General features: G+C 41.6%; 1 protein-coding gene across 6 annotated transcripts in view; it reads right to left on the reverse strand.

The window, feature by feature from the left end:
- HAS1 (hyaluronan synthase 1) overlaps positions 1-22,551 on the reverse strand; it is a 42,093-nt gene extending 19,542 nt beyond the window's left edge. The window contains exons 1-6 of one of the 6 annotated variants that reach the window (XM_057533519.1): positions 22,419-22,528; positions 22,188-22,290; positions 15,381-15,553; positions 14,072-14,198; positions 13,678-13,779; positions 10,052-12,863 (exon numbers count right to left, since the gene is read on the reverse strand). In XM_057533519.1, coding sequence (XP_057389502.1) covers positions 10,987-12,863; positions 13,678-13,779; positions 14,072-14,198; positions 15,381-15,395 — 2,121 coding nt within the window. In that variant the 5' untranslated portion in view covers positions 15,396-15,553; positions 22,188-22,290; positions 22,419-22,528 and the 3' untranslated portion in view covers positions 10,052-10,986. Of the gene's footprint in view, positions 1-10,051; positions 12,867-13,437; positions 13,457-13,677; positions 13,780-14,071; positions 14,199-15,380; positions 15,554-22,187; positions 22,291-22,418 lie in introns of those variants that run through there. The other 5 variants (XM_057533518.1, XM_057533521.1, XM_007179886.2 and 2 more) reach the window with 5 other exon arrangements.
- Positions 22,552-24,804: the final 2,253 nt, after the last annotated feature.

A 24,804-nucleotide genomic window follows, 5' to 3' on the forward strand; every position in this document is an offset into this window, starting at 1 on the left:
TCCTTCAATTAAAAAAAAAAAAATCCTGGGGCTTCCCTGGTGGCGCAGCGGTTGAGAATCTGCCTGCCAATGCAGGGGACACCGGTTCGAGCCCTGGTCTGGGAAGATCCCACATGCCGCGGAGCAACTAAGCCCGTGCGCCACAACTACTGAGCCTGCGCGTCTGGAGCCTGTGCTCCGCAACAAGAGAGGCCGCGATAGTAAGAGGCCCGCGCACCGCGATGAGGAGTGGCCCCCGCTCTCCGCAACTGGAGAAAGCCCTCGCACAGAAACGAAGACCCAACACAGCCAAAAATAAATAAATTAAAAAAAAAAAAAACTTCTTAAAAAAAAAATCCTGAAATGTTAACAAGTGTCTGTGAGCTGGCACGAGCCATCTCAACACCCTCTGATATATGGGTTGGGGGTGGGTGGGACATACGTGGGGCCTCCCTCATGTCAGAGTCCCAGGAATCGTGGGCCCTGGCTACTCTGAGGCTTGGGAGACCGAGGCCAGCTCCAGCCCATGGAAATAGTATTGACAACAGAGGGCGCTTGTCAGTGGCGGCCTCTCTGGCTCAGGCACTGTCCAGCTGCTTCAGGTCACTGACGACTGTGCTTGGAAGCCGGCTATTTCTGTCTGTGGTGCTGTTGTTTCTCCCAGCCTCCAGTTGTGTGGATGGGGGTGGGGGGAAGGATAAGAAATGATTTCCACTGACTCTACTGAACCCTGTATCAACTCACCCCACGTCATCCGTCCCGCTGCAGAAGATTCTAAGACTCACCCTTTCTTTACCTTCGCTGTTCCAGGAAAGTGCTCCTCCTTCCCTTCCTTGTTTCTCCATCCCTCTGATCTCTCCCTCCCTTTTTTTCCCTCTCTTCCTTTCTCCTGCCCTCCATCCCCTCTCCCTCCCTCCTTCTCTTCTCTCTCCATCACTCACCTCTCTATCCCTCCCTCCTTTTTCTCTCTCAGTAAAATTTTCAGTGAAATGTAATATACACCCAAACCATTGCACATATCATAAATATCCCATCAATCAATATTCACAATGTTAAGACACCTGAATAACAAGCACCCAGATCAAGAAGCAGAATGTCCCCACTGCCCCCTTCCAGACATCCTACACACACACGTGGGGATAAACAACGTCCTCACTCTAATCAGCATAGGTTAGTTCCCCTGTTTTGAAACATCACGTAAATGGAATCGGACAGTGCATCCTCTTTTGTGCCTGGCTTCTTTCCCTCTATGTTATGTCTGTGAGATTCAGCCACAGTTGTGCATGTTATGATTTGCTCCTTCTCATTCCCATAGAGGAGCATTTCGTGGTGCGAATACACAATGTCTCTTTTTGTTGTGCGGACAATCTTGCACAGGAAGGATTGTTAATAGACCCAATTTACAGGTAAGAAGACAGAGGCTCAAAGAGGGGAAGCCCTCAGTGCTGGGAGTCTGGGTCCCCAGGACTCCCTCTTAGTCACCTGAGAGCTGAAGTCCTCAGTTCTTTACCCCTCATGGCTTATTTTCTGACCTGGGCAAAGTTTCCTAAGCTTTAGTGACTTCCGAAGGAGCAGAGCTGAGGGGCTGGAAGGGGAGGTAGATCTGGGGCTGCCTGAGTAACAGGAACTGGGAGGGATCACTCCTGGCTTCCAAACAGCCAAGGATATGCTGCCACAATGCCTGTGTTAGTGACTTTTGGGGGTGCGCTGGAACCTCCTTGGAATCTAAATATCCAATTCACTTACCTCCATGCTCCTGATGTCCTGTGACCCTCTGCACATCTGGGCTGAGGACATACAGGTCTCTTGGAGGTTTTTGTTTTGTTTTTTTTTAATTGCTGACCCCTGATTTTTTTTTTTGGCCACACCACACAGAATGCGGGACCCTAGTTCCGCGACCAGGGATCAAACCTGTGCCCCCTGCAGTGGAAGCTAGGAGTCCTAATCACTGGACCACCAGGGATGACCCTCTTGGAGGTTTTAAAGGTGATCAGGAAATGTTAATGGCTATACCACAAACACAGTTGTCGAAAGCAGAGAGAAAACTGGGAATACGAAGACAAACAGGACAGTGTGAGGATGCTTGTTTCTTCATGTTCCCTGGGGCCTGTGAGCCAGCTCTCTGGCCAGAACACACAGGCAAACTGGACCCAGAACAGCCTTAATCAGCTCAGATGTGATGGGAGAGGAGAGCGGGCAGCCCTCAGTCACATTGGCCAAGCCCGTGGCCACTAGCTACATGCAGCCATTAGATGTAAATGGATTAAAATTAAATTAAACGTATAATCTAGTTCCTCCACTGGAGATTTAGACTCTGGGAGGGATGCATGGCTGCCATGAAAAAGAGTTTGGTCAACGAGGACGAAAGTGGGAAGGGGCTTTTGGGAGGTGCGATGGTCTGATTCTGACCCTAATTCCAATATATGGATTTCTTCCCAAAGCAAGCAGTTCTCCAGCACCAGCTGGGTGTCCTAGTGAAACCAAGCAGGACCCTGTGGGGCTCCTGGACATGGAAGCCTTTCTGTGTACCCCGTTTCTTGTTTGTAGAGAATAGACTCCAGCCTGCGTGACCTTCCCTGAGTTCCTGAGGCCAGATTAAAGGAACCAGAGAAGCTCATCAGGAGACCACCTGAGGCCAGATTAAAGGAGTGTAGGCCTGATTCTTATCAGCAACACTGCCCTTGAACCACTGCTATAAAACTCCTCCCCAAATCCCTCCAGGTTGGGTCCCACAGTTTTTCAGGGCACAAGCACCATGGTGGCACGTGGAAGCCTTCTGGGTTTTCCCCAACCTGGAAGCTCTCCAAACCCCGTCCTTCTGAGTTTTTATGGAGGCTTCATTACATAGGCAAGATTGATTAAATCATTGGCCATTGATGGGGATTGACGGAACTCAATCTCCAGCCACTCATAAGTCCAGGGGTGGGGCTGAAAGTTCCAACCCTCTACTCATAGGGTTGGTTCCTCTGGTGACCATCCCCCCAACCTTAGGTGCTCTCCAGAAGCCTCCTCATTAACATAACAAAAAAGCACCTTTATTGCTCTCCTCACGGGGAATTGCAAGGGCTTGGGGAGCTCTGTGCCAGGAACAGGGATGAAGATCAAATATATATTTCTTACTGTCATTACAGTATCACAGATGCTCCCACTATTGCTGATATGCAAGACACCTACCAGACAGATTACTTAGCTGAAGAAGATAAATTTCTTGCCCTCCAAGAGGACATACTGGGCAAATGGTGCGTAGAGAAAACAGGCACTCCAACGAAAACGTGTGCACAGGTGTTCATAGTATCACTCCTCACAATAGCCAGAAGGTGGAAACAACCGAAGGTCCATCAGTGGATGAATGGAGAAACAAGATGCACCTGCACCACTGCACCACTCTTCTCTGTCTTCACCTCCGCGATCAGAAAACAAGTATCCCTGCCCAAGACATGTCCTACTTGTCCTCTGAATGCCACTCATCTCATTTTCTCAAGAACTTCCCTCCTTGACTTATCTGCTCTCTCTCCTGCAGCATCAAATCTTTCCCTTCCCTTCCATCATTCCCAACAGCACCCAATAAGGTCTAGAACCTCTTTTTTTTTCTTTTTAAGTTTACCCTTCCACTCCACATTCTTCTTTAGTTTCCAACCAGTTCCTTGGCTCTCCTTCTCCACAGCCAAACATCCCAAAAGAGTTGTGTATGTTTGCAGTATTCATTTCTTCACCTCATAGTTGTCTATGATTCTCTCCAAAGAGTCTTTTGTCCCCACCATTCTACTGAGCATGCCCTTGTCTAGCTCCCCAGCCCCCAAGGGATATGTTTTTTCACCTGGACTTTCCAGCAACTGTGGTCCTTGCTCTGGACAGTTCTAAGCCTTGGTCTCCCGAGGAGAGTGACTCTGGTTCTAAAGGTCTTCATAGAAGATACACCAGGGAATTCCCTGTCGGTCCAATGGGTAGGACTAAGCGCTTTCACTGCAGGGACCCCGGGTTCGATTGATTCCTGGTTGGGAAAGATCCCGCAAGCCATGCATGGTGAACCCCCAACCCTCCAAAAGAAATGATACACCAAAGGAACAGGGAAAGGGGAAGGGAACTGAAACCAATTGGGTAACAGAAAACTAGGGCTCTTTCTGCTTCTCAATGGGCCCGAGAATACACCAATACGGTACTTGTTTTAAGAGCCTTTGGGGAGTAGACTGGGCCCTTTTAGAGACTCAAGCACCTGACTGTTTTTCTCAAGCTCCATCCTCTGTGGGATGCAGAAGTTCAACCCTCTCAACATCAAGAGTCAAAGAATCTGGGTAGCCAGGTCCCTTCTCTCTCAAGGAATCAGGATAAAGAGAGAGGCAAGGACTGAGGTGAGAAGAATCAGAGATAATAATGAAAGGCAGAGATGAAGATGAGAGAGACGAGAACCAGAAACACAGAGAGTGCTCCGACAGGTGGGAGGCGGAGGAGCCGACAGTGGGACAAGACAGAACAGCCCCCATCCGCTCACCACTACCAAGATTAATGCCATCATCCTCTGCTCCTGTGGAAGCACATTAGTAGGCTTCTAGACCAAAGAGATGGCAGTCTTTCTGAAATTTTAAGAAAGTATCATCCAAGGGTATCACGGTGATATGGGGGAATATGGGAAAATAGAGACAGAGGTAAGGACAGTCATCCTAAGAACATTATTCCCAAGGTCTTGTATCAATTACGGTGCTTCCAATTATAAGTAATTTGCAATTTACAATTACACCTAACAATGGCTTAAGCCAAGACAGCATTTATGGTTTACTTTACAAGCATTTTGGAGATGGGTTAGGCTAGTACTAGGTTAGTCTAAATAATGTCTGAATAAGATCATCAAAACCACATTTATTTTATTTTATTTTTTTATTAAAGTATAGTTGATTTACAATGTTGTGTTAATTTCTGCTGTACACAAAAGTGACTCAGTTATACACATATATATTCTTTTTCATATTCTTTTCCATTCTGGTTTATCACAGGGTATTGAATATAGTTCCCTGTGCTATACAGTAGGACCTTGTGGTTTATCCATTCTATATATACTAGTTTGCACCTGCTAATCCCAAGCTCCCAATCCTTCCCTCCCCCACCCCAAACCCCTCCCCTTGGCAACCAAATTTTACAAATTCCCAGGGACCTCCCTGGCAGTCCAGTGGTTAAGACTCTGCACTTCCACTGCAGGGGGTGTCGGTCTGATCCCTGGTTGGGGAACTAAGATCTCACATGCTGCGTGGTGCGGCCGAAAATAAAAATATAATAAAATAAAAAGTTTTTAAAAAGCAAAATACAAATTTCCACGTGCTTTACCTTTTTATGAATACTTCTGGTTTTAAATCTCGGCTTCACGTAAAGTACCCTTGTTGCCTGATGACTTTGTTTTGAAATAAATCAGTTTACAATAGCACTCAGCCTTTCCCTTGCTTTCTGCAAATAATCACTCACAAATTGCCCTTCATCATATAACACACTCCTGATGAGTTGGCAAAAGAAAGAACTCAAAATGAATATTAGCTAGTCTTGTTATCAAAAGTCCTTCACCCACTCCACTGTTTTTACTCAGTCATCCTTTTTTCTCCCTTCCCCTCATGTCACCCCTAAAGTTTTTGCATTTTTAAGGCAAAGAAGTTTACGCATCTCATTTGCATTCTTGACTCCTAGAAATGCTTTTTAATACCCAAGAAATGTATACTCTTCAATGCCCAACTAAGATGTGACCATAGAAAATAAGGAACAACTAATAAAGACAAGAGGGCAAAGCCAGGAGTCATGAAGGATGGTGTACATCCTCTAGATAGGAGAACGAGTGCTTCCAAATTGAGTGCCAGGACAGGGAACTCTCACTATTCCTGCCCATTGGCCTTGGTTGCAATAGAACAGCGCCTGCTGTATCCTCCCTAGTTTTCTCTTCTTCATTGGAAGTTTTCATTGTGGATGCCTATTCTCATTGCACCATTGTATATTGGGTCTCTGAGGATTCTTTTAAAGTTTATGGACTGCTCGCCACAAATATTTCTAGACCTGATTGAGTCTAAAACTCCAAAATAAAACTTTGGAGCTGTCTCCCTTGGGAAGGATGGGACTACTTCTGTTTGGGGAGAAGAGTATACAGGGGTGTGGGGTAGACAAATGAGTAGGATGTGGTAGAGACTGCCAGCTTCCTACTCGATATTCACCCCTCTTTCATGGCCAGAAGTGAGTGGAAATTCATCCGCCTGAAACAATGCTTTTGGCAGCCATCCTTCCAGCTAGATGCGAGTAAATTCTAAGCAATGAGAGGCAACTGGTTGTATCGCATCAGTACATAATTAGGACAGAGCTGAGGGGTCAAAAAGCAGCAGCAGGAAACAAGCCTGGCATGACTGGCTTTGGTATCGTTCAGTTTGTCCCAAATGATAATGAAAAACTAATGAAATCGAGCTCCACCTCGTGGCTGCCTAAAACAGAAAGCAAGGAAATGGGAGTCGCCTCATCCCCAGCTCTCTGACCCTCATTGGGAGAGGACTTTTGGGAGACTTAGATTATTTTCCCTGGGAGCTTCTAGAGCGAATTTCTGGGACCATCTGAATGAGGAACTTTTTTTTCTTTTCCTTTATGGTTTAATCACAGGATATTGAGTACAGTTCCCTGTGTGTCCCAGTAGGACCTTGCTGTTTTTATCCAAGGAACTTTTTTGTTTTCTGTTTTGTTTTTAATCCAGGAAGTCCCCTTCATTCCAGAACGTACATTCCAGAGACTGGAGATCTCTCCTGTATTTCATCTCACCCTAAGAGTTACCACTGCTACAAGATAAAAGAAAATCTGTGTAAATGCTTCATAATCTTGGAACGCTGTGGATTGTTCAACTGTGTTTTTCCCCTCACATTCCCATCTCAGGCCCCTCCCAGCTCCAAATACCACCTAGATAACTGTTTCCCAAATGTTGGATCTACAACTGATACTGTTCCAACAGAATCGCTTGGGGAGGTATTTTTTTAAAATATGGGTTAGACCACAATATTGTAAATCAACTATCCTCCAATAAAAAATAAAAATTAAACAATTAAAAATAAAATAAAATATGGGTTAGGTCACTGCAGCATCAAGGCATCTGATTCATAAAGTCTGGTGCTTAATGCAGGAACCTGTTTTGTTTTTTTTTAATAAACTTATTTATTTTTGGCTGCGTTGGGTCTTCGTTGCTGTGCAAGGGCTTTTTCTCTAGTTGAGGCGAGCGGGGGCTACTCTTCGTTGTGGTGCTCGGGCTTCTCATTGCGGTGGCTTCTCTTGTTGCGGAGCACGAGCTCTAGGCGCGCGGGCTTCAGTAGTCGTGGCACGCGGGCTCAGTAGTTGTGGCTCACGGGCTTAGTTGCTCCGCCGCATGTGGGATCTTCCCAGACCAGGGCTCGAACCCGTGTCCCCTGCATTGGCAGGCGGATTCTTAACCACTGCGCCACCAAGGAAGTCCCAGGAACCTGTATTTATTCACAAAACTTCCTGGTAATTGTAATATGCAACAAGATTCCTCCGATTATTAGCAGTTGAATAAATGTTCTCTTTACAATAGAATAAGAATTAATGGTAGATCTTGCAAACACGGAAACATCTTTATAGCCCACACCCAAGAACAAATGGTCTTCTTCAAGCAAAATAAACTTTGACAGAAAGGCTGTTGTCCCCAATATCTTGTTCAAGGCCCTCTGGGGCTACTCAGGTCTTGAATTGGCAGATGTGGGCAAGTTAAGCTGTCAATAGTTTGTTCTTTTGATGAGGTGAGTTTCTCAGGAACAGTTAACAGAATTACTAATCTCTCAGAAAGAAGTCTTCCCCACCCTTTCCACCTCCAAATTCTCAGCTTCCATAATCATGTGAGCCAATACCTTATAATAAATCACACACACAGACTATAGGAGAACCTGAATATATTCAAGAAATACTGTCTATTTTGTTGAGTATAATGGTGACTATAGTCTTTTTAAAATCCTTATCTGTTACAGATATATATTAAAGTATTTAAGGAGGAAATTATACTATATGACATTTGATTAAAAATATTCCTGGTGGGGGGAGGAAAGGCAATCAGTGAAATCAACAAAATGTTTAAAATTTTTGAAGTTTTCTACTCTTGCATATTTTTACATTTTCCACTTTAAAGTCTTAGAAATCACTCTATGGCCCAACAAATCCACTCCTAGATATATGCCCCACCAAAAAAAAAAAAAAAAAAAGTGTGCCTATGAACACTAGGATAAATAACAGGTGAGGGAAAAACACAGTTGAACAACAGAGTGTGCCCAAGACGATAAAATATTATTGCTGGGCTTCCCTGGTGGCGCAGTGGTTGAGAATCTGCCTGCTAATGCAGGAGGCACGGGTTCGAGCCCTGGTCTGGGAAGATCCCACATGCCACGGAGCAGCTGGGCCCGTGAGCCACAGCTGCTGAGCCTGCGCGTCTGGAGCCTGTGCCCCGCAACGGGAGGGGCCGCGATAGTGAAAGGCCCGCGCACCGCGATGAAGAGCGGTCCCCGCACCGCGATGAAGAGTGGCCCCCACTTGCCGCAACTAGAGAAAGCCCTCGCACGAACCGAAGACCCAGCACAGCCAAAAATAAATAAATAAATAAATAAATAAATAATAAATAAAATTAAAAAAAAAATATTATTGCTGCTTCTTCATTATCAATGTATGAGTTGTTATACCCGTAAATAAATGAATTTTTTCACATTACGTTTTCATTTTTGATGCTTAGTGTTAGTAATATGTATAACATCTACAGTGTTTTGTATCATATAATATTGATGTAGATACTGACAGATGATTCAGCTTGTAAACGGATGATGTAAACTTGTGGTATTGATGAATACAGTGCAGTACTTTAAACGTATGTTCTCTTCCCTATGACTTTTCTTTCTGGCCGCACCGTGTGGCTTGCAGGATCTGAGTTCCCTGACCAGGGACTGAACCTGGGCCCACGGCAGTGAAAGCACCGAGACCTAACCACTAGACCACCAGGGAATTCCCCCTTATATGACTTTCTTAGTAACATTTTCTTTTCTCTAGCTTCATTGTAAGAATACAGTATATAATACAGATAACATATAAAATATGTGTTAATTGACTGTTTGTTATTGGTAAGGCTTCCAATCAAAGAAAGCTATTAGTAGTTAAGTTTTGGGGGAGTCAAAAGTTATATAATGATTCCCAACTGCATAGGGGGTCAGCGCCCCTAACCCCTGCAATGTTCAAGGGTCAATTGTACTAGGAGTTTTGGATGAATCGTGTATCCACTCCCCCCATCCGAAAAGAAGTATGTTGAAGTCCTAATCTCCAGTACCTCAGAAAATTGAGTTGTTATAGGTGGAGTTTAGTTGAGATGAGCTCATCCTGGAGCAGGGTGGGCTCCAAATCCAATAACTGGTGTTCTTAGAAGTTGGCCATGTGGAGACACAGAGGCACACAGGGAGCATGCCATGTGATGACAAAGACCGAGGTTGGAGTTATACAGCTGCAGACTAAGGAAAGCCAATAGTTGCCCATAAATCACCAGGAGCTAGGAAGAGGCAAGGAAGGAATCTTCAACAGTTTTCAGAGGGAGCATGGCCCTGATGACACCTTGACTTTGGACTTCTGGCCTCCAGAACTGAGACAGTAGTAAATTTCTGTTGTTTTAACCCGTTCAGTTAATAGTATACTTTGTTACAGCAGCTCTAGGAAACAAATAAACTAGGTTTTCATGGAGGAAAGCCGTGGCAAGCACATCTGGCTATAAGTCTAAGCCATATTCATTCCCCATTTCAGCACAACCACCAAGACAAGAGACATTTTAATCTTCATTTCTTTGAAAACAGCAGCTGCTTCCAGTTTTTCAGAACTCATTTGGGGACAGAAGAGTTGTGATTATTTATCACTCTTAAACCTCAATATTTGTAATGGGTTTTTTTGGGGGTTTTGTTTTTTGTTTTTTGTTTTCTGAGTAACAACCAGAAGACAATTTGTTTTAAAAAAATTTATCATTCCTAAGGGCTGAAAAGTACCAGATTCATTTACAATACCAGTAACAGTAAAACAAAACCCAAAAAGGTGTAAATGGTGTTATAGTCTTGTTTAATGTTAAGCTGAATTACTTCCCTTGTGATTTATATATTTCACTATGTTGACATTTTTGGTAGATATTAGATATACAAACTGGAACAAGAATTTCGTGGTACACAACTTTCAATACCTTGTGAAATTTGAAAATCATCATATACATGTTCTACAAAAATACTCAGACACAAAGCAAATACATACATCTGGGACCTTTCTTAATTTACTTCTTTGACTATACAATATATTCAAACATGAAACAAAGTGTCCTTTGGCATGCTAAAGTTATCTGCTCTTCCTAACTGACTACTTTGTGTTACATTTTCTATAAATACATGGTAATGCGATGATCAAAATTTTTATTATAAAGTTGTTTATATGTAAATAAACTTTCCCACCATCATTACACTCTACTAATTCTCCTTAAAAAAATATTATCTGATGCATGATAAGTTTGGACTTCATGCCAGAGGCATCCCTTATCACAAGTCTTCAGCCATCTGTATTCCTTGGTATGAAAACTCATTTGTTTGGAAGCTACTCAAGAATTCACAATATTTGTGAGATTTTTTTCCACAGTGAAAACTGACTACTTTACGATAGCCTATCAAAAACATTTGTTGTACCCAAAGGTTTCATTTTGTGTGATGTATAATGGGATCTCTTCTCAAGAAGAGATTTCAACTTTTCATTCATACTGCCTTTTTTCTCATTAAATATGAGGCTACATTGGTAGTAGATAATTTTCCTATATTCACTGCATTTAAAAGATTTCTCTTCTGGGTAAGTTTTGAAACTTACAAAGGCCAAAATTAACGGAAAAGTACCCTAACTTTCCCTGCATTCATAGGGTGACTCTCGTGTGAATTTTCTTATATTCAGGGAGATCTGGCACCTCACTAAAGTCTTCCCAGTGCTGTGTTCCTGGGATTGTTTTCATGTATGAATTTCCTCATGTGAAGTGAGAAAGAACTTGACAGAGAAAGTTTTCCCACACTCACCACATTGATAAGGTTTCTGCCCTGCATGACTTCTCTGATGGACACTGAGGTATGATTTCTCAAAAAAGGCTTTCCCACATTGAGTGCACTGATATGGTTTCTCTCCTGTGTGATGTCTCTGATGTCTAATGAGCTGTGACTTCTGGTTGAAGATTTGACCGCATGGAATGCATCCATAGGGTTTCTCTCCAGTATGGCATCGTTGATGGATAATAAGATGGCTTTTTTGGCGGAAAGCCTTCCCACATTCACTGCATCCATGGGGTTTCTCTCCTGTATGAATCAACTGATGTCTACTGAGCATTGCCATACTGCTAAAGGCTTTTTGGCATTCAAGGCATACGAAGGGTTTCTCTCCTGTATGTGTCCTCTGATGGACAATGAGCATTGCCTTTCGTATGAAAGTTTTTCCACATTCACTGCATTCATAGGGTCTCTCTCCTGTATGAGTTCTCTGATGGACAATGAGGTGGGACTTGTCTATAAAAGCTTTTCCACATTCACTGCATTCATAAGGTTTCTCTCCCGTATGAATTCTCTGATGTGTTATGAGGGATGACTTTTTATTAAAGGCTTTCCCACATTCCTTGCATTCATAAGGTTTCTCTCCCGTATGAGTTCTTCTATGAACAATAAGCTGTGACTTGTCTATACAAGCCTTCCCACATTCACTGCATTCATAAGGCTTCTCTCCCGTATGAATTCTCTGATGGGTTATGAAGTGTGACTTTTTATTAAAGGCTTTCCCGCATCCCTCACATTCATAAAGTGTTCTTGCTGTATGATTTCTCTGATGTAGAATGAGCTGTGATGTGTGTACAAAAGCTTTTCCACATTCACTGCATTCATAAGGTTTCTCTCTGATATGAATTTTCTGATGTGTTATGAGGTGTAAGTTTTTATTGAAGGCTTTTCCACATTCCCTGCATTCATAGGATTTTTCTCCTGTATGATTTCGCTGGTGAACAACAAGCTGAGACTTACTACAGAAGGCCTTTCCACATTCTTTACATCCATAAGGTTTCTCTCCTGTATGGATTCTTTGATGGATAATCAGGTTTGACTTTTGCATAAAACCTTTCCCACAATCACTACATTCAAAAGGTTTCTCTCCTGTATGTGTTCTGTAATGTAATCTGAGCTTCGTCTTTTCCCTGTAAGCTTTTCCACATTCTTTGCATTCATAGGGTTTCTCTCCTGTATGAGTCCTATGGTGTAGAATGAGATGATATTTTGTTCTAAAGGATTTCTGACACTCGATACATTCATACGGTTTCTCTCCTGTATGAGTTCCCTGGTGCAGAGTGAGATGACATTTTGTACTGAAACCTTTCTGACATTCACTGCATCTGTATGGCTTCTCTCCTGTATGGGTTCTCTGGTGTATTATGAGCTTTGACTTATACCTGAAGGATCTGGGACATTCACTGCATTCGTAAGGTTTCCCTTCTGTGTGAATTCTGTGATGTCTTTTAAGATTTGTTACTGTGCTGAAAGACCTCACACATAAATTATGTTCATAGTACTGGGCTCGAGGGTGGGAGGTTTCATGCAGAGTATGGAAAAATGACTTCCCATAACCATTTAACTCATCAGAGTTCATTTCTGCATAGCTTTTACTCTGATAACTTGGGTCTGAATTTTGTTTCAAACTTATTCCTCTTGAGACACATTTATGGGGTCTTTGTGTAAATGAAACAAAGTTTTTGCTCAAAGGAAATATTTTTCCCAATGCATTGTTTTCATGGTCTCTCTCCACAGGTCCACCCTTCCCGTTATCTTCCCGATGCCAATCATAAACTTGCCACATTACTTCTAGAAAAAAATCAATGAATACTACCATTATCATGAAATGGAGAGGGATGAAATCTCAAGTCAATATCCAAAGAGATGGAGAAAGTGATACAGCAGGTGCACAACGTAAGTCTGAGGCACCCAATAAAAGAAACAGTAATAAGTAATGAACTGAAGGACATGGGTGTCATCAAACATTGGAACAAATCTATGAATATTTGAAAGCAAAATAGAAGAGGTATATGAATATGTATAAAAGGTAAAAGAGGTTGGTTGTGTCTAATGAGCTACGCTAAAAGAACAACTAAGCAAAAAAGGAAAGACCAAGTGAACTAGGCAAAGATCTGACCCAGGGTAGATACAAGGAGGTAAGTCTCCTCCTAGGTGGCTAGCAAAAGAGAGTCATATATGGAAGGGTAGTAAGAGAAGCAGGCAACATTCATACTGAAGACTTCTTTTCATTCAAAGTCACTTCTAAAGGTTCAGAGACTATGAGAAAAAAATATTAAAATGGGGGGAGGGATAAATTAGGAGTTTGGGATTAACAGATACATACTACTATATATAAAATACACAAACAACAAGGACCTACTGTATAGCACAGGGATCTATATTCAATATCTTGTAATAACCTATAATGGAAAAGAATCTGAAAAAGAATATATATATATACAATAACTGAATCACTCTGCTGTACATCTGAAACTAACATAACATTGTAAATTAAATATACTTCAATTAAAAAAAATATTAAAATAACAAAGTTCCCAACCCAACAATGACCAACTGTTACTTTGCTTCCGCGAACTCCCACTGCGTTGGTTTCACTCACCTGGACCACACTGAATTGGGAATTCCCTCTCTACTACTGCTTTTTCTTTTTCTTTTCCTTTCTCCAAGTGCATCACTGGTTCTGGCTTGGTAACTTGATAACCTGTCAAGGGGGGTAATCACAGAGAATCTGAGCAGTATTGAGTCCTGTGAGGAAAAGTTCTGTTTCAGGGAATGTATAGTTTAAATCTCAGCAAAATTGAAACTTTTCACTTGGAAAATGAAATTAAGTACAGTCACTGTATGATACTAAATAAAATAAGCTCTGTTACCTACCTATACTAGTCCAAGTCCAAAATCATTGACGATATCAGAGTATGCATAAATTGTAGCAATGGAATAAAGACAGGCAATAAATGGGCTTACGCTGAGATATTTAGGAAAGTTGTCTTTACCCAGTGACATTAGGTTGCTATAATTTTCCAACATCACATCCCGGTAGAGGTTCTTCTGAACAGTGTCTAGCAGCTGCCACTCTTCCCAGGTGAAATCCACAGCCACATCATTGAATGACAATAAGCCCTGTTGTAACATAATCCTTTTTAATCTGGAGTTAATATAATGGAATAAAATAGTAATGATCTATAAGATATTATTCTATTTTTACTATGAAAATTTATAAACATATATCATTCTGTACCTAGTTTTGATTGACACTCTGTGGGCTAAATTCATTAAAGCTCTCCTTTCTTTGTGCATTCTTCATTCACTTCTTCACTCACTCACTTACCCAATGTAAAATGTCATTGAAGCTTTAAACTACCTAAAGACAATCTGTAACCCACCTTACAAGCATTTAATGTTACTTACTATACATTTTGCATTAAAAAGGAAATAGAGCATGGTCCTGCCGTCAAATGCCTTCTGATCTATTTGAGTTCAAAGAACTGCATATAGTTCAAAGGGACAGGAGAAGAGGCTGAAAGGGACAGATGCCCAGGTGACAGGCAGGAACATGTCTTGGATCAAGAATGCACATGTCCTGCAGACACTTGGTAGCCACTGCAGTGTTTTTCATATACAAAAATATGCTAGGCTCAGAACTGCCTGTTAGAAATCGGACTACGTATTAAATCACAATACTCAAAAAAAGCAAACACAAAGCTTTCACTGTGTGCTATGTATCGTTCTAAGCATCTTACATACAGTAACACAATGATCTGCACAGTAACCTTTATGTTAGCACTACTATTATCTTTTTTTTATAGGTAAGGGATTTTTAAAGTTTTCTATCTGTGCCTGTTATACCTCCCACATTTCCTTTGGAAGATGACTTTTCACTGGGTCCAGTGTCTGGATGAGAAAAAAGTAACAGGAAGACCCATCTTCACACTTAAATGTCCAGGAAATCTTTACTGAATTCATGTGCTTCCTTCTTAAATACAAAGTAAATCTTGCAACACATTTTTATCTTTTGTGATGGTTTCCAGTATTAACAGAGAAATGTAGGCAACCCACTTCTGGATCCTGCTGCTTATGTGGCAATGTTCTAATTATCAGCACCTTGCAGGACCCTATGACATGCAGATGAGTTTCCCTTCCTGATTAGCTATTCTGGATCATTCATTCTATCTCCCAATCTAAGCACGTCCCTCCTAGCCACAATGTATCTATATATATTGTTCTCTTTGATTGGATACATTTTAATAAAACTCCAAAAATCAAAAATGCAAAACAAATTGGGGAAAAGACCAAACAATTCACCTGGGACTTGGTCATTTTTAACAGCTTTTAGGAAGTGGCCACCACATTTAGGATCTGTCCTGAAATCCTGGTAATGGTGTCTCATCAAGGGTATCCTTAGCAAGGATGAATTTCCGGGCTTGAGACCTACTTTTTTCCTTTATAGGAGTGGCCTTATTCTAGGAAGCCAGCATCTATGGATTCAAGAAAAGATTTGTTTAGTATGGAAGTAATGATAAAAGCAAGTTCCAATACGTGCAAGGAACTGTTTCAAGTATGTTCTTTTCTCACTTAACCCTCACAACAAGCCTATAACGTACAGATGATCATTATTCCATTTTAGAGAAAACTAGCAGAGGAAAGGTTAAGCACCTAGCTAAAACCCAACAGCTAGTAACTGGCGGAGAAAGGACTAAAACACAAACCCCCAGAATCAATAGATCCCCTGAGTCTAAGGAGAACTACCAGAATTATCCTTTCATCTTAACCAACCAAAACAAAAAGTAGGAAAAATATCTAGAACAACTATTTTAAGACCCAGAAGTCAGAGAAAAAGGGAAACAAACAAGGTGAGAACTCCGTGCTGCAGCTCACTGCCTGGAGAGACTTTCCAGCTCAGAGCACAGGGAGAAGGAACCCCAAAACCATCCAGCAGTCTTGCTGAGTTAATGATACAGAATTTCAAGTCTGAGAAGCAAAGGTGGCTAGAGTCTGCCAGGCAGTACCTCAGAAAAAAGAGAGAAAAGTCACTCTGTAGATATGCAGAGGGCTCCTCTGAGTCTCTGGCTAAGGATTGGAACTGAGGAAATTACCAAGGCCCCTGGAAAGGAGGAGGTGGAACAATTCCTGGAGCTCACACAAGATCAGGAATACTGAGCATTCCCACTAGCCAGGGTAGAAAGACCTTCCACCAGGACTTCAAACAGAGGCCTCAGAAGAGCACTGCCTCAGTAATAGGTACAGAGTAATCACAGACAAAAGACTGTTTCAGCCCCACCTAAGAAAGTTGAAAAGAAAGCCTCCGAAGAATCAAACCTTTTCAAAGTAACTTGACTACATGCCAGAGCAAACCTCAAAAGTAGTTAAAGGAATAAAAGAAAATCCTGTAAACAACAATATCAAACTGACAATATCTGACATCCAATCGAAAATTACCAGATATGCAAACAAGCAAAAAAATATGACCCAAAGCCAAGGGAAAGTTCAAGCTAGAGAGGCAGACCAAAATGACAAAAGGGATAGAATGGGCAGACTAGTACATTTCTTTAAAATTATACACACACACACACACACACACACACATATAATATGGAATATGTATATATTCCACATATTCCACAAGAGAAAAGCATGAGCATGATGAGAAAAATAATAATAAAATATTTAACAAGTGCCATTGAAACAAATAGGATATTCATGCTTGCCTCAAACCAAAATTAACTCAAAATGGATTATAAATGTAAGGATTAAAACTATAAAACTTCTGGAAGAAAGAATAGAAAAATTTTAAGTGAGGCAAAGATTTCTTAAACAGGGCACAAAATGCATGATAAAAGAAAAAGTTGATAAATTGGACTTCCTCAATACTAAAAATTTGTGATATTCAAAAGACACTGCTAAAAAATGAAGGATCAAGCCACAGGCTAGAGGAAAATATTAACAAAGCATGTACCTGACTAAAAGACTTCTATTTAAAAAATATGAAGAACTTTTCCAACTTAATAAAAGAAGAGACAATCTAATAAAAAGGAACAGAAGTTTCAAACAGACACTTCATCAAAAAAAAGAGATGGCAAATAAGCATATGAAAAGTTGCTTTAAGTTGCACAATAAAAGCAAATTAAAACCTAGATAAAATATTCCTATAAACCTGCTAGAATTGCTATAATTTAAAAGACTGAATATACCAAGTACTGACAAGGATGTAAAGAAGAAAAAAAAAAACAAACCTGTCATGCATTGCTGGTGAAAATATAAAATGACAAAATGGTACAACCACTTTGACTTGTACATCAATGTACATTACAGCTTCATTCAAAATATCCAAAACCTACTCCCCCAAATCCAAAACATCCATCAACTGGGGAATAGATAATTTCGTGGCTTATTTGTACCACTGAATATTACTCAGTGACAGAAAGGAATGAACTAATGATACATGCAACATCATGGATGAATCTCAAAAGCATTACTTTAAGTGAAAGAAGTCAGACATCAATGACCTCTTACTGTATCATTCAATTTGTATGAAGTTTTAGAACATATATAATTATGGAAAGCATGTGATGGTGAGGGAACAGGGGATGGGGGTATGGTCTCAATGAAAAGAGGCACAAGGGGACTTTTGGGGTTGATGGGAAAGTTCTATACATTGATTCGAGTGATGGTTAAAGAATGGTATACCTTTGTGAAACTCATCAAATTATACCTGAAGAACTGATGAATGTTACTGTATGTAAATTTTTTTAATTGAAGTATAGTTATCTACAATGTTGTGTAAGTTTCAGGTGTACAGCAAAGTGATTCAGTTATATATATAACTTACAGGTTATTTTCCCTTATAGGTTATTACAAAATATTGAGTATAGTTTCCTGTGCTATACAGTAGGTCTTTGTTGGTTAACTATTTTATATATAGTAGTGTGTATATGTTAATCCCAAACTCCTAATTTATCCCCTGCTCCCCTTTGGTAACCATAAGTTTGTTTTCTACGTCTATGGGTCTATTTCTGTTTTGTATATAAGTTCATTTGTATCTTTTTTTTTTTTTTAGATTCCACATATAAGTGATATCATATGATATTTGTCTTTTTTGTCTGGCTTCCTTCATTTAGCATGATAATCTCTATATTGTACATAAATTATACCTCAGTTAAACTAACCTCTTGCCTACAAAAAGCAAAACAAATACAGGCTGTCTACCTCTGAATACAAAATCCATGACCTTAAACTCTGCAATGGAGTCTCAACTGAAATCTCAAATTCATGTCTCTTTTTGAGACTTCATCTTCACTCAAAACCCCGGCTGGATCTCTTGGCAACTCTAATCAGTGCTGACTGTTAAATAATTAACTCTGGTGATGAAAAATTAATTCTAACACTGAGAATAACTTAGAGATGCCAGGACACCCGAGAAATATATTAATGCAACTTACTCTCAGTATCACATTGCTGAGAACTCCGAAGCACAATGCAACACTGTGTCTTAGGCGGACAGAGAACTGAAGAAAACAGATCTGCATTTCAAGGACAATATGTGAAAGAAATTTGTGGCCAAAGAAATGAGGCCAATCTCATTTATAAACTTAGTATAAAAATCCTAAATATTTAAAAGATGTGGAAACCATGTTCACTGATAGAGAGGAAGAATACTAAGAAAACAACATAGGAAGAATTATACAATGCACAGATAACTTTATTCCAGGAATGCAAAAATAGTGTAGTAAGAACTATTTCATTATCTCAATAGATAAAGAAAAGACATGTAATAAGATACCATAGCCACTCACAATCTTTAAAAATGTTATTAAACTAGAATTAGACAAGAACTCTGTTAACTTGATAAAGAGTATCTACAAAAAAAAAAAATCCATGGCATTTCTTTAAACTTAGGGACATGACAAGGATAGCCATTCTCAGAACATTTAGCCAAAAATGTATCACATTTTGGCTAAATGTAAAATGGGGAAAATAAATGGAAGGACTGAAGGAATGGAAAAGAAGAAGCAAGACTGTCACTATGCAACTGCTTTAAGATCAACATAAACATTAACTGCAATTTCATATTCAAATAACAGTAAAATTTATAAGGAAAAAACACTATTCACAATACCAACAAAACGTATAAGGTACCTGAGGGGGAAATGTACAAGAATAAAGTTTTATTACACCAAAAGAATACAAATTATAACCAGTCAAATGGAGAGACACAATAGGGTGAGTTCTGGGAGGGTCCCAAACCAGAAGCTTCCACTGTCCTTTCCTCTTGGAGTCAGGACACGTTGCTCATCCACCATATCTATGTGTGACAACATGCAGGGTATTGCCAACCACAGAAACTCACCTGAGCTTCAGTGTTTATAGTTTGTATTAGAGTTTCATTAAATACGCATGATGGATCTAATCATTGGCCATGGAACTCAACCTCCAGCACCTCTACCCTCCTGGAGGTTGGGCTGATATCACCTGGTTGGTCTTTCTGGCATAAACAGCTCCAACCTGAATCATCTCACTAGCATAAACTACAGACTCACCATGAGTTGCCTCATTAGCACAAAATATCAGGGCCCACCATGAATAATGCAGTCATCTCTATCATTCAGGATATTCCAACAATCTAGAGGCTACCTCCCAGGAACAGGAGACAAAGGACTGCCAATGGTTTATTACAAAACAACCAGCAAAAGACTAGCATTCCATATATGGGACTACTTTCTAAATATGAGTTAGGAAGAGACAAACTTCTCAGGTTTAAAATTGGCCAATGAACATACAAAAAAGATGACCAACCATGTTAGTGATAAGAACAGTGCATATGGAGACCACAATGAGATAGATTTCTTTTATACTCAAAAGATGGTCAAAAAGCAAGAATGAAAATACTAAGTATTGGAAAGCCTATGGATCAAAAGGCACTTTTATACATTGCTGATGAGAGAGTTAAGGTGGTACAAAAGCAATTTGACTTTCCCTTCTAGGTAAAAATTCATCTACTTTATATTAGAAATTTAATTTCTAGGTATACACCCTAGACTAACAAATTCTCACATCAACTGGGAGACATAAGAATGTTCAGAACTTCACTACTTGCAGTAGCTGAAGCCCAGAAACAATATAAATGTGCAACAACAGGAGAATGGTATGTTGTATTTATGCAATGGAATTCATATTAATGAAACAAACCTACCTCCAACGTGGATAAATCACACATACGTAATAAGTCAAGAAAAGCAAGCTTCAGGACTTCCCTGGTGGCGCAGTGGTTAGGAATCCGCCTGCCAATGCAGGGGACACGGGTTCGAGCCCTGGTCCGGGAAGATCCCACATGCCGCGAAGCAACTAAGCCCATGCGCCACAACTACTGAGCCTGCACTCTAGAGCCCAGGAGCCACAACTACTGAGCCCGCGTGCCACAATTACTGAATCCCTTGCGCCTAGAGCAACAAGAGAAGCCACCGCAATGAGAAGCCCGCGCACCACAACGAAGAGTAGCTCCCGCTCCCCGCAACTAAAGCAAGCCTGCATGCAGCAACGAAGACCCAACACAGCCAAAAATAAATAAATTAATTAAAAAAAAAGAAAAGCAAGCTTCAGAAGACCACATAATAATATCCTTATTATAAAACTTACAACCAAGAAAAACTAGAGTGCACTTTTAAGGTATCCATATATATGTGATAAAACTATAAAAGTCAAGGGAATAATACATTCTAATTTGTGAATAGTGGTTCCAAAGCTTGGGATGGTTAGGTGGGACTCAGAAGATGGAACAAGGATGGAGGACTTTCCCATTTTCCAATGATCAAACATGACATTCATTAAACAAAATTATAAAGAAAAGCCAAGGTAATCAAATTTCTAAATTGGGCTATCATATTAGAAAAGAATAGAAGGATGATATGCCCATTGTTGCTAAAGGTGTAGAAAAATCTGGCACACTGTGTGTAGAAGCATTATAGAATAGAAAGTTATTGGGGAAGTTTGGTAAAACTAAATCAGAAGCCTCTGAAATATGCATTTAATTTGACCTACTTTTATAAATTAAAAACAGAAAAATATCCATAATATATAATTCAGTTTAAAAATACATTTCAAAACATTACAGGTAGTTTACAGATAGTAAATTGGGGATTATTATTATTATTTTTTTTTTTTTTACCACTCCCTGGGGCTTGTGGGATCTTAGTTCCCTGACCAGGGATCAAACCCGGGGCCAGGGAATTCTCCGAGGGTGATTTTTATTTCCTGCTTTTTACTGATAATAAACATATAATGATATTCTGATTTTAAAAACTTAGAGATCTCCATTTAATATCATATATAAATTCACGTAGGAAGAGGATTTTATTATTTATTATTCTAACTTAATAAAAATAAGTTGAAAGTATTGTTTTGAGTAGAAAAAAATCCCATTAGAAAGCTATACATTTGAATAATAATAGCTACCTTCTGTCAAATACCTACTTGTTATATGGACTTAATATTTGTGTCCCTCAAATTCATACGCTGAAGCTTCAATGTGATGGTATTTGTAAATGGGTTCTTTGGGAGGTAATAAGCGTTAGATGAGGTCATGAAGACAGGGCCTTCATGAGAACTGGTGAGGCAGAAATCAATTTGTTTGAATGGGAAAACTGAGACTTACAGAACTTGGTACTTTATCCAAAGCCACAGAAACAAGTGGCAGAATTGACATAAAAAGCTAGGATTAACTTGATTTCAAGCGCGTACAAACACACGTAAACTCTTAAATATTCATGGGCACGATTTTAACAATTCATGGATCTAGATAGCAGGTATACAGCAGAACATTTGGCTATTCTTTCGGCTTTTCTGTATGCTTGAAATTCTCCAGTATAAAACGTTGGGAAATATAATACCCCAATGCTCAGCACACACCCAAATGTCTGTCCACCTGAGGCCTCTTTATGTCCCAACCCCCCTCAACCTCTCCTAAGGATACCCACACAGCTCCCCAACCTGCACTTCGCTGTCGAACCCATTCACAGCTCCCCAGACATCTATTTTTCACCCACTGGCCCCTCCGAAGCTCAAATTCCAACCACAGGAATCCCAGGTCACTAACACCCAAGCCCTATCCTCACCAACCTATCCAGATGGACCCCTTTGATCATCGGCTCTTCCACCTCCTCTTTCCACCGCCTGGGGCGGGGGCGGGGTGCGGGGGCGGCGATCCGGCGCCGACCTGTCACTGTCAACAGCAATGGTGTCTCGTTACTTCCTCAACCCACTCCTCAACACTGATGCTGGCCCAAGCCACCCACAACGCCCCCAAAACTCCGAGGCCGCCTTCAACAACAATCCTCCACGAGTACCCACCACAAACCACATCTCAAGTCACAGAATTCCCACCACGCGGATTCTTAAATCCACTCGCAGCAATCTCACGTAACCTCAAACGCCAATTCTGTGACAGTACGCTCGGGGAAGCCAAGCTTTGGACGCCACTTCCGTTTCCGCTGACGTGAGTGGCGGGCCCCTGTTATCACTCACATTCAAGGCCACTTTGGAAGTGAGCGATGGGTTCTGATGCCCGGAGGAGTTAGTTCCGTGCAATATGGCCGCGCCCATGTCGTTACATTCTGTTGGGGGCGGCCATATTGGATCGTGCGCCGCCATTTTGGACCGTCCTGCCGACCAATACGGAGAGGTGCAAATTCAACCGGTTCTCTCCAAGATTTTTCATCCTGGGCTGTTCCATCTCTGCAGCCGCTCAGCTGCATGTTCAGTAGCGTTTCAGCACTCTCGCCTACAGTCTTCCGACCTGACCTGGGAGCTAAACCAATCACAGGCCAGGCCTAAGCAGAATGGCCCCGCCCACTCTCTTTCGGATCCCTTTTTATGCCGCAGGAAAGACGTGGGCGTGTTGGGAAGGTTGGGGCTTCGGGACAGAGAAATGGGGAGCGTTTGCAGACAGGATGCCGGTTCAACGTTGGAGAGAATGGGGATTAAGAGGCTAGAGCTGTAGCTGAAGGAGCAGAGGTGTTACGAGGAGAGAACTCTGGATGTACTTCGTGACGCGAGACCGTGAGGGGGTGAGGACCGGGGCAGATGTGTTTTATGGAGCAGACACTGGCAACCACAGTCCCCGCCAGGAGTATCACTTCTGTCTCACGGTACAAGGTAACTCTAATAGAGGAGGAGCGGGCGCGCTGCGCTTAGCTCCAGGGGTTAGAGGTCTCGCCCAGCCGACAGCTCTCGCAGCGGAGAGAGTGCGGTGAGAGGCAGATGGGAACCTCCTCCGAGGGGCCCTCGAGGACCCCTGGCCTTGGGCCTGGCGGGTGAGGTGGGGGGCCTGGGGACAGTCTGAGGGCTGTGTCCTGCAGAGCTCGAGAGCCCTCGCCACTGCCGCCTGCTGGCCGGGCCCGGGCCTTGAAGCGGACGGGAACCTCTCCCCCATCCCTGCCTCTGGGACCTAATGGCGGCTGTGGTCTCCATGGGTCGAAGCCCACAGGACCCTGCCCCTGTTTGCGCTGCCAGAGGAGCCTGACGTCTGACTGGGGCCGGGGCACCCGGTTCCCTCAGTGATGACAGCTGGGCAGGGTCTGGAGGCCTGGCCCTGAGGGCGCCGGCAACTGAGATCCACCTCTTCAGCCAGGCCTGGGCACTGGGGGAGCATCTAGTCTGGGTGCTGGACCAACGCTCCCGGGCAGGGTAAGCGGCCTGCGCAGGGACCCCCTCCTCTTAGCCCGGGCCTGGACCTCTGAAAGCTGAGCCTTGGGACCTTGCCCTTTCTTGTCAGAACAGAGAATAACATTTGTTTTGGTGGAGGTTTCCAGGAACGTCGTGACCTGACCTCGAGAACAAGGGATCTGATAGCAAGAAGTGTGCAACAATTAACCATACTCCTCCCTCACCTTTCCTGTAAAAGGGTTTTGCTGAAAGCTTTCAGGGAGTTCAGGGTTTTTATGGAATGAACCACCGGTCTCTTTGCGTGGCCCTGCAATAAACCTTTCTCTGTTCCAAACTCCGACGTTTTGGTATTGTTTGGCCTCACTGTGCGTCGGGCACGTGGACTTCCGCTCAGTAACAAATACATTCAAGAAGGATTCTGTGTATCTTGAATAGTCACAGCCTCCCCAGTCATTTGTTTTTGTGAATACTGCGATACAGGGATCAACTTTCTTTTTTCCTCTGTATAGATAATTGTCCCAGCAGCTGTATTTAAAGTGAGTCTCTTCTACACTGTTGGGCAGTGCCATCTCTATCATAAATCAAGCGTCCATGTCTGTATGGCTCTGATTTAGGATGTCGTTCTGTTCCATTGCTCTCTCGTTTATTCCCGGGCCAATACTACTCTGTTTTAGTTACGGGATCATTTCTAAGTCTTAGGTCTGATAAAGCAAGGCCGCCTACTGTATTCTTTTTCTACAAGAGTGTCTTTGTTCTTTTGGCCCTGTATATTTTCACATAAAATTTTACCTCAACTTGTCAACTTCCACAAAAAAAAAAAAAGAAAAAGTCTGGGATTTGTACTGGGGCTGCATTGAATCTATAAATCTTTTGGGTAATGACATATTTATAGTATGAAGGCTTAAAATTCATGAACACCATGTATCATTCCATTTATTCTTTAATGTCTCTGAATAAAGTTGATGTTTCTTATAGAAGTCATTTTTTAAATTCATTTCATGATACTTGACATTTTTAATGCTCTTGTAAATGGTATTTTATAATTTCATTAACCTTTGTTGGTCATATACAG

This window comes from Balaenoptera acutorostrata, chromosome 19 (assembly GCF_949987535.1).
Source record: "Balaenoptera acutorostrata chromosome 19, mBalAcu1.1, whole genome shotgun sequence".
NCBI lineage: Eukaryota > Metazoa > Chordata > Mammalia > Artiodactyla > Balaenopteridae > Balaenoptera > Balaenoptera acutorostrata.